The 21157-nt window shown below is 32.4% G+C and overlaps 1 protein-coding gene across 1 annotated transcript; it reads right to left on the bottom strand.

The window, feature by feature from the left end:
- Window positions 1-4257: 4257 nt before the first annotated feature.
- On the bottom strand, window positions 4258-7631 carry LOC113703905 (alcohol dehydrogenase-like 7). Its single transcript, XM_027225420.2, has 10 exons — window positions 7395-7631; window positions 6462-6598; window positions 6313-6359; window positions 5893-6215; window positions 5630-5712; window positions 5445-5520; window positions 5273-5337; window positions 4985-5083; window positions 4691-4855; window positions 4258-4586 (listed from the first exon to the last, which is right to left on the bottom strand). Exons 1-10 carry the CDS (start codon window positions 7447-7449, stop codon window positions 4431-4433), a joined length of 1206 nt encoding a protein of 401 aa, XP_027081221.1. The 5' UTR covers window positions 7450-7631; the 3' UTR covers window positions 4258-4430.
- Window positions 7632-21157: the final 13526 nt, after the last annotated feature.

Below are 21157 nucleotides of genomic sequence, written 5' to 3'. Positions count from 1 at the left end.
ATCAGAATTGAGGAGGGGAAAAAAAATTATATATATAATTCTTTCTTTTTTTCTTTTTTCTTTTTTCTAATTCTACTTCCTCTTTTTTGCCCTCTTTTTTTTCATTTCATTTTGTTTTGCAATTTGTAAAGAAAAAAAAAGAGGGGAAAATGATATAAGCAATATCACAATTTAAACATTTTTAGAAAGAAATCTCTTTTTTTTTTGTAAATATGGTGCTAGTTGTAGTTAATATATAACATGTAAAATTGGTATTTTGCACATTCATTTGCATTATTCATATACCTTAATTTAATGTTCGAATTACCTAATAAAATTTTTGTACTTGAGCGATTCAAATTATACTAACCCTTGTGATAAATTTGGATTATGATATGGATATAGTTTATGAATTCATGTGCAAAATAACACTTATTTACATTTTACATTATATTCATATAAATCATGTGATAGAAATGTGATAAAATTCAAGTATTGCAAAGTCTCTTAACATGTATAAAAACTTAAAAGTGATATTAGTGTAACATAATATCTAAATTTTATGGTATATGATCTTGTGCTTCATTCACACGTGTGTAATTAGCCATAATCAAGATGTCATAATTTAGATCTTCAAAATGATAACATCCAAGAAACACTGAAAAACCACCTAATTAAATTTATGAAAGCTACTGTAATGCAAAATGATTACCTCATTATCATCACCAGAATGCCACGGATACCAAGGTTTAGTGCTTGGAAGCTGAAGACTTTTTAAGGCATACCTAGTTGATGCAACCTTGTTTGGAATCTAAGTTTTTTGTCAAGTTTGTCTGCTACAAGTTTTTTAAAAACTTTAGCTACAGTAATCTCAAAAAAAATTTCAAAATTTTTAAACTATACACTTCAAAATATTCAAAAATCTACACATTTCAAAAAAATTTTTTAAAAACTTCTATAGTAAGTTACAGTAAAGTTTTAGACAAACTCCCAAAAAACTCAGCTTCCAAACAGGGGTACATCTTGAGAAAAATTATTTGTTGGCAGGAGGGATAGGTTGAGTGGCATAGAACTAATAAAAGAAGAAAGTGTAATGAAAGATTCCAGTTTTGAGACCTTTTAGTTACACTTAAAAAAATTATTTGTTGCCACAGTCGCTGGCCTTTTTTTTTACTTCCAAAGAAATTGTACAATTTTATTTGTTTATATCATCAACACAATTTTCAACCGTCTTTTTATCTTTCATACAATACATTAAAAAAAAAAGTGCTACAGTGTTTATTTAAAAAATTTATCTCAAATAATTTACTATTCAAACACGCTAACAGAGGGAAGAAAGTGTAACCCGTGCATCCCAACTAGTAGATGGCCAGAGGGAAAGACAAAAATACCTCTTGTCTACCTTCCTTCCTTTTTTTTTTTTTTTTTTATAACCTCATGTCTACCCTTATTTGAAAGTTTGATATGATGGGGCAATTTGAGATATCTCAATTTACAAGCATCACACTAGCTAGGATGTATGGAAAATTAAAAGAAACCTTGGCATGCAAATTGTATTGGAGGGTTGCAAAAGGACCACTTTATCAAAGGTTGTGAACAATTTTTAGTTGATAGCAGCCTATACAGCAAGAGCCTGATGCCCTCTTTGCCGAGCTGATTAATGGTTGGCAGAATGGTATCTAATGGACCAGCCCATGAGTCGATATAACTGCACATTTTTTTGAGTAATGGAAGCAAATTAGAAGGTCAATTTATCTTGAATTTGCCCTGCAATGACTCCTGTCTCTGGTATTGCATGAATAGCGGATTGGACTTCTGCTGTTTAAAGATCATTGTTCACACTTGCATCAGTGCGAGGTCCACAAGTCTTTTCTAGTTTTCCTTAAAAAAAAAAAAAAAAGCCAGCAAAGAGCCATCTTAAATCTAATTGGTATCATGTTTTTCATCTACCCAAAAAGGAAAAAGCATGATCCATTCACTTGTTGACTCTCTGTTGGGCCTAATTGCAATATTTTGTCACTCAAATACCAAGGACCGTCCCTTCTTGGAGAGAATGGACTCCGTGTTGTTGGGTTCGTGCAATTTCGATCTGGTTGTTATACTCGTTACATTATTTGCTATACGATTGTTATGTTACATTTGTTTGGATAGTGTATTATTTGAAATAATTACTGTAACACTTTTTGTGATATAATGTATGTGAGATAAAAAGGTGATTGTAAATATAAAAAAGTAGATTGAGAAATGTGTTTGTGATGCAAACAAAATATTATTTAAAATAATTTTGGTATCCAAACACTGAAATAATTGTTATTTTTAGAGTAAAAGTGATAAATATAAATAAAATACTTGAAATATATTCAATATGACGTTAAAATGTATTTTTTTTGTAAATAAAAAGTTGAAACATGTATAATAATCAAACAAAATCGCACAAAACACGACCACACCGAATCCTTGTACATTGTTGAGGGACCAAATCTCCTTGGAAGTTGGAACCATTCCACTCAAGAGGTTTAAGGTCCTTAAATTGTTCTTAGTGCTTGAGAAAAGGGAAAATTAAGTTGCTTAATTACCAGACTAGCGGTGCCATTCTTGCAAAACACAGATACTGGTGCATATGTTATGTCGTTCATATGAATTAGACCAATCTCATTTCCAACTCTTTCTTGAAACTTCTCGCATTCTTGGATGACTTTCGATTTAGCACGTTGCAGTACTCGGTGACACCTTCGTGGCTCTCATCAGAGATCAAAGCGTGTAAACAAAATAGTTCACTAGCTAAGAATCATTTTTTCAGGCTTTAAACGTGCCTGCTAATGAGTGATGTCTAGCTGTTGAAGGAATTCTTTCATTATACATCAGCATGGTTATATATCACACGTTTTGGAATACTTCAGCATGGTTATATATCACACGTTTGAAAGTAGCCAACTCTCACATGAACCATCAAGGAATATTTTGCCCAAGCATCTTCTTCAAATATCGAGAGGTCCCAAGTTCGAGTCTCTGCTCTGCTGGATTCCTCCGCGCACATATCGTGCTTGGGTTGGGCTGGGCCGCTTGGTCGGGCCGCAGGGGATTAGTCGGGCTCCGTAAGGATTGACCTGGACACCCATGTGTAAACAAAAAAAAAATCTTCTTCAAATATCGTTTCAATCATTTTTTGTCCTGAAAATGTGGACCGGGTAAAAAAGCATCATAACCTAGGCCATGTGTGATAACCCAATTCAGTACTTCAAGTTAATAGAATCAGATCTTAACATATTCAGATCGTTTGATAACCAAAATTTGAATATTTGAATTAATTAAGTGACATTGAATTGTTTAGACAAAATTTGCTCTCAAAATTAAGTGATAAACTATTCACTTATCATTGAATGTGATATATACTGAAATGTATTAGATTTAATACTTAATAATTTAATAATTTAATTGATTCAAACTTCAGATTTCAGACTTCAATTTTTAGATTTCAGTTTTATCAAACAATTTTTAGATTTCAGTTTTATCAAATCCACCCTTAGTTTCTTATGAGACTATTTTGCTTAAGAAATGGGCAAAAAAACAAAAGCCACGCCTTATATATGTGCGCGCACGCTAGGGTTTCATTTTCTAGACTTGAGATGAAAGAGAACTGAAACTTGATTTGCGGTATTTTTCTTCTTCTGAATCTTGGGCAGAGTTCTACCAATTCTCATTCTTTTCCTCTATTTTTGGCCAAGTATAGTCCGTATGTAATAATAGAGATATTAAAATAGGTGATTCGAGTGAGTTTCAACAATCTATTTATACCTATTTACTAAATGGATATGGATATTATCTATTTATGATTCACTTGAAATAGAAATAACAACATATTCTATTGTTATTAGATTAGAAATTCAAGTTTATTTTTTAAAAATCTACCAAAAATTGTAATTATTTTTATATCAATGTAAACGAATAAAACAAGTCAACCCATCATCCATCAATTAAAAGGGTCTATAATTGAGTTACCCATTTAAACACATTCCAAAGGAAATTGCATATCCAAGTCCCTTGTGTCTTAAGTCCACTTATTTACGTCCCTTGTTGGCTTGCTCACTTGGTTCGAATAAGTCAATACAAATGGACTGTGATTGATACCTCTAGGTAATATGCAATACAGGAACGATGCCTAGAAACATTAATCTTGTACAGATGGTTGAACGAGAGTCCTCATATTGCAAGCCCATATCCCAATAATTCAAGAATCAATATCCACGGCAGAACAAATTGAAAGAGAACCTCATCAAAGAAAACAAAAGAAGGTGCATAGGACTTGTAATTTAAGACCATAACTTAAGCTGCTTCTGTAACAAACGTTGAGCAAATTCAGAACTATGGTTCTCAATTAGATGAGACCATTTAACATATTCCTCAAGGGAAAATACGAAAGAACAAAGCCTAATACTTGTGAATCTAGCTATCTATATTTCATCAAAGGTCACACCATCGGCACTTGCCCTCTCCCGATCCAACCAAATCACAGTCCGGAGGCACTTTCCCTCAATAAGTAACTTGAAAGCCTTGTTGATGTCTTCAAGCTTGATCTGGTGCGTGACAAACAAGTCCAGCTGAAGCTCCTGCATTGGTGTTCAAGATTTAAGCAATCAGGAACAGATGTCATTTTTTTGAATTTGTAAAGTTAATATGCTTAGGAAGATAAAGCCTAGAAAATGATTAGTACCTTGTCCAAATAACGCTTTCCAAGAATGGCAATATCAATATTAGGCTTGAGACCACCATATTGGACTCCTGTGATGGTCTTCCCACTATGATTATTCACTAGGGAGTTGAGGATAAACTTTGAATCTGGCTTGTCCACTCCTAATATAACGGTCTTGCCCCATCCCTGAAGTTAAAGATTGTACAGAAAATCTCATATTTTTAGTAGCTGCAAAACAGCAAGTTCTCTTTTCTTTCCATATTGTTTTCAAATGCTATAGGACAGATCAAGATGTGCAAAATTCAAGAGACGAACCTTTCTGCAGCAAGCAAATGCTTCTTGTGATAGGGATGGTAAGCCGACGCATTCAAAGCAGTAATCAGCACCAAGCCCGTCAGTCATCCCAAGAATCACCTAATTTGTACAGAAAAAGAGCAAGCAGTTGGCATCAACAAACCAATTGTGAATATTGGGCTGTAGTGAAAAAGCATAGTTGCAATACATAATAATCTCTGTTTTACAAAAGCAGTAGCCCTGTCGTTGCTGATACCATATAGTAAAAATACATTGGAGATTGCGGGAACAATATCAGCAGATGTATACCTCGCTAGCAAGTTTTCCCCCAAGTTCCTTTGGGTTGATAAAATGAGTGACGCCAAACTTTTTACCTGAAGAAAATCAAATATGGGGGATTGTAACTTCAACTCAGACTCCCAGACTATGATGAATAAACTAAACACTGAAGACTTCTCAAATAGTATGTAATAGTATTTACCTATTTCAACCTTATCAGGGTTCAAATCCACACCGATAATTGTCTTAGCTCCACGAAGTCTTGCTCCTTCAGCAACCTAAATTTTCCAATCCTCAATCAATACTTTTTGTTGGTCTACTATAGCAGATCTAATGCAGCAAGAATGAAGAAACTTTGATACTTATAGGAATGCTGCAAGATCTTACCGCTAATCCAATAACTCCCAGTCCAAAAATAGCTACAGTTGTACCTGCTTCAATATCGGCTGTTTTCCACGCAGCACCTACACCTGGAAGAAGAGTTCAGGTTTTCAAGATGGTAAGTCATGGCTCTAGCAGTAGATTCAATAGAAAAAATGTACCAGTAAGCTATATTCTTCAGATCTGTGATCGAAAATGTAAATAGGTCCTAGTAACAAGTTCAAAATGAATCAAATTGTGCCAGGAAGAATCGAAGCGAATGGCATTACCAGTCGATACTCCACAGCCAAGCAGGCATGCTTTACTCGGTGGAATTGCAGGATCTACTTTTGTAACGTGAGTGATGTCAACCACAGTATACTCACTAAAACCTGATGTGTAGCCAAAGTGGTAAATTGTCTCTCCTTTGGTATCAGAAAACCGGCTAGTCCCATCTCTAATATAAGGAGACAATTCGAATCTCAATTTGGAGCATTGGTTGCTTTTGATGGATGTGCAATCAGGACATTCTCCGCAGTAAGCCAAGAATGACGGGATGACAGTGTCTCCCACCTTTACATCCTCGATTCCCTCTCCAACGCTCTCGACAACCCTACATTAAACAAAATCAAACATGATCAGAAATCGACTAAAATGCTTTGAGCAAAGTCATGACCTTGTTAGTACTTAGCATGGATGAAAAAACTCACCCAACAGTTTCATGACCAAAAATTCTTGGATAATACCCATGAGGTTCCTTCAAACAGAACAAGAAAATATGTCAGAATATGAGCTGAGTATAGATTCATGTGCAGTGTGATGCTGATCCGTGTGTGATTAAAGGACAAGAGATTCATACTTTGAGCCTCCAGAAATGGATGTCACTGAAGCAGAGGGCGGAGCACAAGACTCGAACGCGAAGCTCACGGGCTTTTGGAGGGGCAACTGTAATTTCCTCTATCTCTAATGGCTCCCCTGCTTTCCTGGCAACAGCAGCTGCATCCAACAAACAAAGTAAATACACATCTTCTAGCAGATTCATGAAACAACTAAATCGACATCTGTTTGTTGAAACAAGTATACACACAAGGGAATCCCGTGATGGCAAGCATAGGATCTATTATTTAACAGAGAAACTTACGAATCTGTGTAACAGAGATCATGTACCAAAAAAGTTGACAGGAACGACCTTATACAATTTAAGGAGCCAAGAAAAGATCGAAATTCAACGTTTCTGAAGAAAAACCATTCGTTTGAGAACATACACAGTGAATACACACAATGACGCTTGTATCAAATCACAGAAAACAAACTTCGGGATTTTGGAGAGGCTGACTGATAAAAAGAATGAAGTAATGAAAAAGGCTGAATTGAGAAAGGAATACCAATAGATTTACACATGCACAAGAATGTGTTACTTGAGTTGGAGAAAAATTAATTCATACAAACTAGGTAGTACTCCATGGCAGAAGGGCTATTAAAGAAACTTAAAATCATGGTTCAAAAAATTAAACAGGCCCATGAATGTATATCAACCAACCAACCAACCAACCATTGATTCTGATATTGAGAGAGAGAGAGAAAGACACACACACACACACACAGAGTTTAAACATAGTCCTAGCCTCCTGGCTGTGAAAAAGAGGGAAGAAATTTCCAGGGAATGGAAGAACAATAACATTTATGACAAAACATATAATAACTAAACAATGACAATCCATCATACTTTTGCAACTCAACAGCTAAGTAATATATTACACTACGAATATGCTAGTCGTCGCTGCAGATTTACCTCTGCAACGGATGGGCTTCCCAGCAGTCTTGCTTGCTTCTTGTGTCTGCGCCATTGCAATGAACAAATCCCGAGTCTCTCAATGAGGAAGCGAATACTTAGTCTCTCAATGAAAACAAACTATCACCAACAACGTAAGACGTAGTAGTAGCAACTGAGTTGAGGTATCTTATTTATAGAGCGAAGCAATGAGTTGAGGCAGCATGTTATTTATAGAGTGGAATAATATGAAGATTAGCCACAAAAAAAAAAAAAAAAGGTAACTTCCAACGTTCATGGGTAAGCTGGGTGTGAAAGAGAGTTTGCCAGCTCGCACGAAAGAAGGTCTGCTTCTAGAAGAATAATAATAATAAGGAGATAATTAGACAAGTTTTTATTGATATGGATAAATAACCGTCATAAAATCTTAATCCAATTACATCTATCTAATCTAACTGAGAAGAAGCTGGAGATATGATTAGGAGTATTTTTTGTTGATTTTTGATCAATTAATAAATTTGTTAGGTGGCTGATTCCATTCGGATAAAATACTATCTTGTCACGCAAAATCCGAGATACTGAGTCAAGTATGAGTCAGCGAATAAGAGAAAGTCAAAAGATTTTATCGAATACAAACAAATGGCATCTACAGCATACAGATGTAACCATGAGTCAGCCAGTAAATAATAGGCTAATTGGAAAAGTAATCGTATTAATGGCTGATGAAAATCTGCGGAGTTGTTGACGGTAGAAGTAGGAATTTGGATTGCTAATTTGGACGGAAATTGCAACTACAGGAGTTGTTGTCGGCTAATCGGATAACTTCCCCTATTTACAAGTCAGGAGAAAAAAAGACGCAATAGAAAAGGATTGATCAATTAGTTACCGGTCGCATAATGTTGCTTTGAACTAGTGCTAAAAGGCACATGCAATGTGTCATGTCATGTGTGTGCAATTGAATCGAGGAGAATACTTTTTTATGAATTAATTTTGCATGAAACTTGAACAAATTGTGGCATTTTAACCTTTTTTTTTCCCATTAAATAATGATTATTTTGATAATTCCAATATTTATAGGCAAAGTTAATATTTTGCTAGTAAGTTATTTTTATAAGGGCAAAGTATATAAAGTGACAAAAAAGTGTTAACCTCAAATCTCTACCTCTCTCTTTATATATAGAAAGAACAAATTATGGGTTTTTTTTTTCTTTTTAATGTAAGTAGGATATCTTAAACTGGGACCTTTTACTTACACTCCCCTCCTAAACATTCAACTCATCCTTTCTCCCTCGATTACGAATGCATCTGATAAAAAATAGAATCTGAAGTTATTTTGTTAACCACTAATTCTAATATATTTAAATGTATATCATATTAAGTGATAAGTAAATAATTCATCACTTATTTCTTGGAGTAAGTTTTACCTAAAAATTTCAGTGTCATTTAATTAATTCAAATGTTTTTTTTTGTTAGTAAACAAATCCAAACATGTTAAAATTTGAACCCATTAAATTAAAATGTTGAATTATATTATCAAACGTGGCCTATATCTATAATCTAATCTAGAATTAATGAGGTTCACAATTTGTTTCGAATATTTTTATTGGTTTTCAATCAATTACTAAAGTTTGTTAGAGGGTTAGATAATTGCAAATAGAAAGTACTAAATTCAAGCCTCCTTGATTCGATGCAAGGGCGTGAGTCAGCTGAGGTAGGTATGAGTCAGCGAACAACTGTAACTTACTAAGATCTTATCCGATACCAACAAATTGATTCTAATCTAATAGATACGAGCGTGAGAATGAGTCAGCGAAGACCGATATAAACTAGGAAAAATTGGGAAACTAATCTGGCTATGCTGTTGACGATAGAATTAGTAAGCTTTGGATTGCCAATTTTGAATAGATGTTGTTTTCAATTTGGACATAGTTTGAATATTTGATCCCAACAGAAAGCCAGAACATTGACCAAACAATTATATGGCATGGATTCCTTTTTTTTCATTTTTTTTTATTATTAGTTCTCAACCTGTACAACCCTGCATATCCAAGAGAAGAGATATAAAAGACAAATTCTTACAAACGTATTAATACTTATTTTAGAAAAATTAATGTTTGGATGGTAGATTATTTGAGATAATTTTGTGCAAAAATAACTGTAGCATTTTTTTTTAATGTGATATATGTGAGATAAAAATGTAATTGAAAAACGTGTTGGTGATGCAAGCAACTCAGTGTGTGTAAATAAGGTGAAAATAATGTGTAATCCAAACACAAATTTCTAAATATCGAGCTACCATGTCAATTTTTCAAAACTTTTTTTTTATATAAATTCATGGTAGTGTAATAATATTCATCAAATATTGCAAATTATACAAAAGTTTGGTAGATATTTTTAGAGACAATTATTTAATTAATTTGAAGAGAAAAAAAAATTACCCTATACTTTTTTAAATCATAATACTTTTACCAATAATGCATCATAGGAATCTAAACTAATCAAGCATGCTGATCACGTGGGTTTTCCAGCTCTTTCTCCCAAGATTAAGGTTCATTTACGTACAATGAATCCCTTCTGTATCTTTTCAATACATATCAATGCACAATCAGTGATGAATTCAATGACGAGAATTTTGAGGAATGGTAAGCTAAGGCCATTAAAGTATTCTAGCGAGATGAAATTCAAAGTAGAAAGGTACAAGACAAATCCAGTCTTAAAGAGTGCTCGGGGCACTCGCAAGAAAAATCTGATATCAGTATATCGTGCAGTATTTTGTTGAAAATTCAGGGTGAAGTTGATGAGCGTGTTTGGATAGGAGGCTATTTGAAATATTTATTTGAAATAATTACTGTAGCGTTTTTTATGATATAATATTTGTGAGATAAAAAAGGGTGATTGAAAATTGTGCTTGCGATATAAGCAGAACAGAATTTGATTTTTTTTTTTTTTTTTTGCAAATCTTGCTAACCAAGATTTGAAATGCTTTTCAAAAAATCTACTTGTAATAAACTTACACTAGGTTTAATGACGCCCACTTGAAATCATTTGTCCCAAATTTTGTCTTTGTCCCGTCTCTCTCGTCCCTATTTTTGTCTTTGACCATTCTATCATATCCTTACTTAACTACCAGTATATTGTTTAATAGTTTTTAAGATTTTGTTGTGGATAAGTCCAACAATCAATAACTCTTAGGATTTTATCGAAGAATGATTAATAGCTTTTAAGATTCTATTGTGAATAAGTCCAACAGCACAATACACGTGGAAGTTAAACAAAATCGAGATAGACGGACAGAGCCAAAATCCGGGATAGATGATTTGAAGCGGATGGTGAGTGAGAGTTAGATAAAACTTGAATGAAAACCAGTGTAAAACAATTTCCAACAATATTATCATAAATTAATGTTAAAAGCAAAAGAAAGGAGCAGAGTTGTCATCATGGAAAACAAACACTATAGTCTGCATTTTTGAAACGTACTTAAGCTAATTACTGTCTTAGCGTTTCTATAATGGCCAACTTCATATTTGAAATCACTTAGACGCTTTGGATTTGTTGTTAGAGATGAAATAAGTGTTGGAAAGAAACGTTTCATGATATATTTTAATTTTATTTATGAAGAAACGAAACCATTACCGAGAAAAAAAATTTATATAAATTTTCTCAATAATTTTTCTGTCCAAATACAACTGCTTACGTACATAATGTATCAATAACTTAAGGGCAGCCAAGAAGAAACTCTAAACATGTACTGTAGTAAATTGATTTGCTTTTCCTGCCACATAATTTGTTGCAAAGCATCACACAATTAAGTCAGGTTTAAGCAACTTATCCATAACAAAATCAAACCGACAATTGCAATTAATTGATCAGCTATGATGAATAATACAGGGCTAGTTTGACTAGTGTTTCTGCATGGCAAAATTTATTTTTCCTCCTATTTTTTTTTTTTCCAAGCCCAAAGGACTTTTGATATTTTGACAAACCCTAATCCCTATTTGAAGTTTCAAAATCAACGACCATTTCCTTAAAAAATTAATTACTGACTTTCGAATTCATAAACGTGACTAAGAGATTTGACTGGATGTTTCTCGTGGCTCCCACCTTAGATTGCTCGTTTGGACCGGTGTGTTCGGTGTTAACCTCTGCGTTCGTTTACATTAAGTGTGTGTGTGTCTATGAAAAAAACTAAGAGATTTGACAACTAAAGTATAAATTATGAAATTAACACAAACGTGCATTTTTTAAATTTCCTAAAGTTTACTTTCTTAACATTTCTATAATGGCCAGTTTCATGTTTGAAATTACTCAAATGCCAGGGAATTGTTGCTAGAGATGAAAAAAGTTGGAAAAAAAATATACAATTTTGTTTTAATTTTATTTACAAAGAAACGAGACAATTACTGAGAAAAAAATCAAATTATTTACAAATAAATAGTTGGACTTGTTGTTTTTTAAGGTAGATGATGCTTATGCATCAATCTTAATTGGTGAGTTATGCTACAAATATTTGCTGGCTACTGTTGGTACATTATTTTAATAGCTGAAGAACATTGTAATAACTAATTTCTTTTCAGAAAAATTTTAGCAACTTGTGAAGGAATAGTTGTTCATCCGTTTTTTGTTCAGTGCTTTCATATGCTATAATTTATTTTAAAATTTTCAAAATCTTTTCAATTTGTAGATAGTAATTTATTTCTTATATTATTGTTGTTGACTTCTTTGCATAGTTAACCACAATCAGAATGATGCATATAAATAAATTAGTGTTTTGCCAAAAAAAGGTGAGAAAAGAATGTTGCCAACAAAAATGATGCATATATAGGCATTATCTATCTTTTATAAAGAATTCTAATTACTATTTGTAAATTATTTTCTGGTCTTATCATTTCATCATATGTTAACAAATTAACACTCTGTGAAAGGAAAACTATGTGATGAAACATGGATTAGGACCTTGAAAAAAACATGAATTAGACATGAGCTATTTACATGTTTTGCTGAAAATAAACATGTAACAAATCTACTCATGTTTTTGACATTTCTAAATATGTTTATCGTGCTTGTAAACTTAAAAAAAAAAAAAAAAATTCTGCCCCTCTACCTCTACGTTTGCAGATAATTCTTTCAATTTATTCGCTATATAATTCATTTTGCTTACCTTATTATTATTACATTTATACGCAGACTCTAAATTAAGATAGAGATTCTCCAAGGAATGAGGAATTATATTTTCCATCATGATGGAATTAACACCAAATTTAACTTACAAGTATTTGTGTATATCTCGAGGAACATTTAGTTTTTTTTTTTTTGGTTTATATTCAGACTATAAATTATGATATTCATTCTCCAAGGAATGAGGAATTATTTTTTCCACCACGAAGCAGTTAATACCGCGATTACAAGAATCATTTGTATTTTTCTCGATGGAAAATTTGTTTTATTTTCTGGTGAACTACTGGTAATCTATATCTATATAAATTTGAGAAGGGATTTTTAGCAACAAGCCTCTACGCATCTTCCCACTACCAATTCCATTTTTCTAGCATTTCACATTTAATTTAATTTATAAAATATATTTCTCTCAACTTCCACATCTACTCTTCACATTTGAAATTGTTGGCTACTTTTTAAAATCATTTCATTTCAAATTGTTGGTTAATATGCATGTTATCCTATTTGAACTTCAACCCATCACGTTTCCGATTGCCTTGCGGCATTTATGATTCTACAACAATTAAAACTTCTATAAGACCATAAGAAGAGATAAGAAATATAACATCTTTTCATACTTTCTTATTAATTTAAATAAGTAAGATTATTTAAACTCCATTTTTGTTATCCACACTTCAATAATCAATTTGATTATATAATTTTCATTAATTATACTAAATGATAAAACAAATAGTCGAATTGCAAATAATAAAAAATGGAGTGCAAATAATATTTTCTTAAGTAAGAAGTAGCTTCCATGCCTTTCTAATTTAAAAAAGTAGTGACTCCACTTATATAGGAATTTGGTTTGAAGTTTATTAGTGGGAGGGTAAATAAAAAAAAAGCATTGCCAAACTTAGTAAAAGTAAAAAAGTAAATGACAATATTTTATCTTTTAACTTAGTAATCCTAAGTAAAAGGGCAAAATTAAATAAAAAAAATATTCATGAAATAATGTCGTGGATTTAAAAAATCAAGAATGGTACCATTTGTGAAATCCAAATTATGAAATCACTAAATAAAAAACAAAGTGCTACTAGCCTTTTGACGTGGAAATTTTTTTTTGAAATATTCAATTTTGATAAAAAAAAATAATGATAATAACAACACCAATTCTACCAAAAATTTGTAAAAAAAGTAACATTGTAGTTTAAGAGAAAGATATAGAACATTCAATCCTAAAATACTACTTAATTTGTGTATATCTGGCCCAAATTTGACATTAGATTTGAATAAGAGTGCAAAACCCAAACACTAAGGATAACTTTTGGTATCATTAATTATTTATGTATTCTTATTGCTGTCTTCATATGCAACTATGTATTGCTATGTTAAATATATATTGTAGTACTTGAGAATATTATAGATATTATCAGCTTTTCATTCCCAATTTTAGATACTAATAATTGCAACCATTGTAATCAATTTTCAATTTTATATTTTCATTATGATAGGTAAAGTTAAATATATTGGGTTGCAGGGATATGAATTTAGAGGTTAGGTATTAGGGGAGGAGGGAGGGAAGAAAATGGTAAGAAGTTGAAAAGTGGCAGGAAAGGTTGAAGAAGAAATATGGGTTACAAGGATGGGTAGAGAAGGGAAAGAAGAAGAAAAGGAATTGCAGGGATATGACAAAGATGACAAAAAAATAATAATAGAGAGAGTGGTACCATGATAGAAGATATGAAAGTCGTAGGAGGCATCTGATGACTAGGCGTCGGATAAGAGAAGAGGGAAAAGATGGTGATTTTTAATAATTTTGAGAATTTTAAAAACAAATATTACCGAGATTTTTTTTTTTAAAATATACGTTAAAGTTTATGAAAAATGCTAATCTAAATGCATTCAACAATTATAGGGGCACAAGATAGGAGAAAGATTTTTTTTCTAAAAATGAAAGAAAATAAATTAGTTATAATTTATTTTTTTATATTATAAGTATTGATATATGAGTATAACATAATATGTTTTGTCGGATATTGATAAATTGACTTTTTTTAAGAAAACTCTTCTCACCTTACCACCCAACCTAACTCTCTCCTTAAATGTGTTAACAATTCTTTTATCATGTAAATCATTATAGATTAAATTTTTTTTCAAAATATTAAGCATCACTTCTTTAAAATTTTTAGTATATATATATTTATTATTCTGTACCATAATATATAAATATATACAACATTATTTTGATTTGAAATATAATCCCGTGCATAGCACGGGTCAAAACACTAGTTAACAAAAATTGATGGTTCAGGATCAAATAAATACATTGCCCGTAAGAAAAGATGATGATGATATGACAATTCAACAATAAGCCCTATAATAAAATTCAAACATCATATGTATTATGTTTCTATTCAACATTTTGAAGTTCTATTTTGAAAAGTTTTCATAAGCAGTCTTATAAGAAGATTCGAATTAGATATGACTTGATCTACTCCTTCTTGGTATCCATACTTATCCATCAAAGAAAACCCAAATCATATGGATAAGAATTCAGTTTTAACAATTTGACACACTAAAACGCTGTAGGAACAATTTAGAGTCCTTTTCTTTGTGAATTTTTATTGGGTGGCGTTGATTCAACAATATTTTAGAGTAAGTTTTTTTATACATTGTTAGCGTACAATTTTTTTTTTCTTTTTTACACTAATTAACAGGATTAGATGATGCCATATGACATGAATTTAAATTTGAAATTCAAATCATACATATATGACATACATTCATACCTGCCAGTGTAAAGAAATCACTGCATTGTCATGCATAAAAAGTTAATCCAACATTGTATATATGCAATTGCAGAAAAAAAAAAAAAGAAGAAGCAGAGTTTAGTTCTCCTGCATCAACATTTCTACTTGTAGTGGTTAAACTACAATTAATACCTACGAACTTTAATCCATAATGTCGCATTCAACAATTGAATTGATCAAAGAGTTACATAGACCGAAATTTCGAAGCCAAACAGCTATACTCATGAGGATTTTGTACATTTGAGAGGATGCTTGCCCACTTGATCTTCCTTGATGGTTCGTGCATGTTAGAGTTGGCTACTTTTAATTGAGTTTCATTCATATTGGGAAATGAATTTTAATCATTTTAGTCAGTCAAACATGTGATATATAACCGTACTCAAGCGTCAAGAAAGAGTGCCTTCAACAGCTAGACATCTGAAACATGACTCAAAAAAAAAAAAGTATGAAACATGATTCTTAGGTGGGGTTATATAGAATGAACGAATGTGCCTAGACAAAAATACTAAGCTTCAAATACTGAAAATTTTCAAACTCGTTGATTAATTTTGGTACCCAGATTCTTTTTCTTTTTTTTTTTTTCTAGGAGGGAAGCAACGAGACTTAAGAAATGGAAAAGAAGCAGGAGAATTTGAATCGAAAACTTCTAAAACTTCTAATTTATGGAGTCTCAATTTAGACCAAAACCTTCTCGATTGGCACCCAACTTCTTAGGGTGTATTTGATAAAATTGAAATCTGAAAACTAAAATCTGAATTCATTAAATTATTAAATTATTAAGTACTAAATTTGATACGTTTGAGTATATATCACATTAAATAATAAATCTTAATATCACATTTGAGTGTATATTCCATTAATGAATGGATTATCACATATCTTTTGAATCAAGTTTTGTTTAAAAAATTCAGTGACAATTAATTAATTCAAATGTTCTATTTTTACTTATCAAACGTATCTAAATATGTCAAAATCTTGATCCATTAAATTTAAGTTTTAAATTAAATTATCAAATAGGGACTTAATTTAATTTGCCTAGACTTGTATTACTTTTTTTTTTTCCTACAGAGAATATCCCAACTTTATCAGACTAATCCCCTTGCGCCTGTACATCCCACCCTCAAGGATTTGCAAGCCTAGACTTGTATTACATCTTGCTTGTATTTTACCGTCTCAAACTCTTGACGTCAGTGTGACGTGTTTTCCGACTTTTGAGTCTTGATCATGGTCCTCATGGATATGGTTTTGCCACAAAGTCGTCCGACCTTAGGATGACTCAGCGCTTTTAATGAGACCATCGGGGAAGGGCATACACGTGCACTTGGAATTGGTAACATGTAGTCAAAGGTACACCTGTTTCCTGATGATTGGGAATTTAGCTTAAATTTGGCCTGAAATTCAGCTAGACTTCACAATCTTTATTGCCAAAGATTAGTCAAACAAACCTTTTCTTTTTTTTTTTTTAACCTTCCCTTCTCCACCTAGGGCTGTCAACGGGCTGGGTCCGGGCCGGAATTCATTATTCCAGACCCAGACCCGAATTACTATACCGGACCTGGATCCGACCCGTTTATCCGACGGATTTTTTATTCTATGTTTCGGATCCGGATCCGGCGGGTCCCGAATCCGGGTCGGGTCTACCCGAACAAATTTAGCAAAATCTATAATTTCTAATAAAAATGAGAAAAAAATATATTTGTAAACTAATTTCTAACTAATGCAAAGAAAAAACCAAATAAGAAAAGAAATCAAATTGACTTTATTCAAATACATCACCTTAATCAAATTATATTGATAAATATATATTTTTTAAATTATTAATTCATTTATATCTGGATCCAGGTCTAATATGGGTCGGAATACTATATTCCGTATTCGACCCGTTTTTTGTTTGACAAAACGGATCCGGGAAACGGAATTAAATCCCTATCTATACCCGCAATAATTTCACGGATCCGGTTCGGATCCGGGTCCAGACCCGACCCGTTGACAGGCCTATCTCCACCAATCCCTCCCTACCGACCTGCAAATCTGACATTCAAATTCGAACCTGATCTTTCTGGATTCGGGGCTGGAACAGTTGTCAGAGCAATCATTCCGGAAGGTGTAACATCATTTATACATTGTGTAACATTATCTGCACAAGGTGTAACAATAGGACAACAGCGAATAATACTAAAATAATATTTTTGTAAGTCCCACGCAGCGTGAAAATCAAGTTACAAGGAGTGATTTGAACCGTACAAATTTTTTTGGCCTAATCATGACCGTATCTTTGACGCGAAACATTAAATCCCTGGTGGCCAACGGCCAGCCCAATGGTTGTTATCAGTCAATCAACGTTGCTGAATTTATTATTCTTCAGTTTCTTTATTTATACTTATTTATATAATTTCCATTTAACTTGAACTCTCTACATTTCTCCTTGGTCTGCATATAAACAAAATCCTACAATATGCAAAATATGTAATGCACAGATTATAAGGACAGAAATTTTGCTAAAGCAGAGGGAGAGGGGCAGGGAAATCTCATTTTTACATCCCTAAAAATATTCTTTTAAAGCTCAAAAATATGGGTTAATTAGCTAAATACGTGCTTTGTCACTGTTCAACAAAAATAATAATTTATTGAAAAAGTGGAACAATTACTCAAACTTTGCTATAAACACATGAGGATAAAATATAAACACTTTTTTTCTACTGTACCAAACACTGCTTTCGGACCATTTTTCTACCGTACTTAACATACATCTCGCTCATTCCGCCTATTTTGCTATGTCTACTTAATTGGCTTTCAACCGTAAGAAGATGTACTTCATGACAACAAAATTAACGAATATTCTACGTGAAATAATTATGTAATTAACATACCTAACATAGTACAATCAACATTCGGACGAATTCGAACGAATTTAAGAAAGGACAAGAACGATCATCGTTAGGAACAACCGTCCCAAATAGTTTACAATTCAGATTTAATTATCAATACAAATTTTAAAAGTGTACATTTCAAATTATGACACGTAAATGAAATAACTAACATACAAAACCCTACCTAAATAGCAGTTGATTGAAACAAGATTGTTACGAAACCGTATAAATGATTTGTGATGAATTATACTAATTTGTATTTACAAATCGTTGCATTGACGAGTGTTTGTGCCTATCTCCTGGATCCATTGGCATGCTGACAATATGGGCACCGACACAAGTGTTTGTGCCTCTCTCCCCCGGATCCATTGGCAGGTTGACAATATTAGCACCGACGTTTCCGTCCATGAGGAGTCCCTTCACCCTATCAGCAGGAGAAGGGCAGGTGGATTGTTTCCTTGTGTTTTAAAGCACTAGCAAGCTGCTCTGAGTCTGGTTCTTGATTGCTCAGCGACACTTTCCAATTTCCACTATCTTTGCGCCAGCACAACGTTGAGCATTTGATATAGCGTGTTTTGAAAGAGGGCAAAAGGTATGCACAATTTAATGTGTTTCGACTTCCAAGAGAACAGAGGACTAGCTTGTCGGTGCTTGATTGGCTGCTAGGTAACAAATTTGTGTTTGGATAGTGGATTATTTCCCCAAATATATTTGCTTACATCACCATTACAATTTCCAATACAGCTTTTTATCTTCCCAATTACCTTTTTATTTCACATACATCACATCACAAAAAGTGCTACAGTAAAAATATCTCAAATAACCCACTATCCAAACACACATGCAGCCAAAACTTGTGTTCCCATCAGCCATATTTGAAGATTCAGCAACGACTTTGGACCACTTATAAATAAATAGATTAATTTGTTTGAAATGTTTCCAGGTTTGAATTACTCTATCCATTCCACTTTAATAGATTTGAATTTTTTTTCATAGTTTAAATATATTAGTTAATTTTATTGAAAAAATAAATCTAACTTACTATCTTTCTAAAATATTCTTACATTGATTGGAGCATGACTAATTAGCTTTATATTAAATAAGTTGACTAATTAGCTTTATATTAAATAAGTTAGGTTATACTCAATAACAATCTATATTAAATAAAGATATTTTAGAGAAATTATAAGTTAACTATATTTTTAATTGAAAAGTGAATTATAAATTGGGACGGATGAAAAAGGAAAAATAAGCTTATCAAAGAGAGACGCAGAGAGCACTTATATTGTAGTGGATGAAAAATAAATGATAGTGGTCCACTAAAGAAAATGTGGGAAGAATCATTCAAATGTCATTAGATTACAAACTAAAGTGATCACTAAAGGCATTATTTCACATGATTGGCTTTAGTGATCACTTTTTTTTCTGTCAAAAATAAAAGAAATGTTCACTAAAGGCAATCATGTGAAATAATGCCTAAAGTTAGGTTATTGATTGAAATAAGATCAAATAAAGTATTGAAAAAAAAGGGGTCCGTCTAACAGGAGCCTATTAAGTACGTATTAAGATATATTTTATGTGTCATATTTTTTAAAATGTAAGATTAATTAGGGAAAGTAAATAAATGTAAATGAGAGTAGGTAAGATTAAATAGAGAAAACATGTAAATGTAAGAAAAGATAATAATTGTCAGTATGTATATATATATACATGGTAAGTTAAGTGTATTTTATGTGTATTAACAGTGTCTAATAGGCATCCATTAAAAAAAAACCTCAAAAGAAAATTTTACTAAATTAAACTACCTAAAATGTTATAATAATTGATCCATTAAAAAAAACCTCAAAAGAAAATGTTACTAAATTAAACTACCAAAAATGTTATAATAATTGATCCATTAATTTGCTTGTTAAATAGGCGGTTACCAAATCCCCAAAGAGATCGTTCTAGTTATTTTTCTTCCATTAATTTTAGTTGTTTTCCTTTCTTATGGACACCATTTAAACAGATCGTAAAAAGATTTTTCCAACCTAATGGGAGCATAGCGGTCACTAATTAGGAGGGAATCTAAGTGCTTTTGAAAAAGAGCGTAGTTGGTGTGCATTACCGGTCCCTCTGTCTCATATCCTAAGATTTTGCCACGTTTGTACTGGTCACGTGTTTCAGGTGATACTTTTTTTTTTTTTTTTTTTTTTTTTGGTGAAGCCAATTATCTTGGGGCTGAGGATTTGAGGCCATTACTTTTATTTCCAAGCCGATCAGATACACGGCCACCAGCCTCCATCACCTAGCTTGGTGGGATGGGAGGCAAGGGTTCACCAAAATGTCACATTTAAGTGGTTTGTTTCAAAAAATTCAGGTGAGTGTGTTGTGCACCCGTTTGGTCCGGTGGTAGTTTAGTCCCCTCCGGATTATTCCTGAGCCTCCTTAGGTCCGCCCCCTTCCCCTTAATGTAGAATAGATTAGGTTATATAACAGTTATCGTGTCCGAAAAAAAAAAATGAGATACACAAAAACTTTCTCATTTTATTTTGTTCATCTCATTTCCCTTCTATTTCATGTTTGTCTTGTTTTTCCCTCTCACTTATGTATATATTCTTTCAACCTTATACATACATACATAACACTTGCATTTTTTTTCCTATGCTGCAATTATTCGATGATCAAAGCAAAAAGAAAATAAAGTAAAGCCTCCCTTTTCCTTGTGGAGAAATAAAGGCCGCATTGGCTATATCAAAGAATTCCAAGGGCATTTTAGAAATGATCTTAGCTAGTTCCTAGGGATACTATATTCATGGTCTCGTTTATTTTAGATTTTGTAAAATCAATGAAAGTAGGTCTTTAGTTGATTATGAATTTTAACTTTTTTATTATTAAAAATCTCTACAATTTAGACACAAAAGAAAACGAGAAATATCGTAAAAATTAATTATTCAAAATCAAAATT

Source organism: Coffea arabica, chromosome 1e, assembly GCF_036785885.1.
Source record: "Coffea arabica cultivar ET-39 chromosome 1e, Coffea Arabica ET-39 HiFi, whole genome shotgun sequence".
NCBI lineage: Eukaryota > Viridiplantae > Streptophyta > Magnoliopsida > Gentianales > Rubiaceae > Coffea > Coffea arabica.
This window is presented reverse-complemented; position numbering and strand designations above follow the sequence as displayed.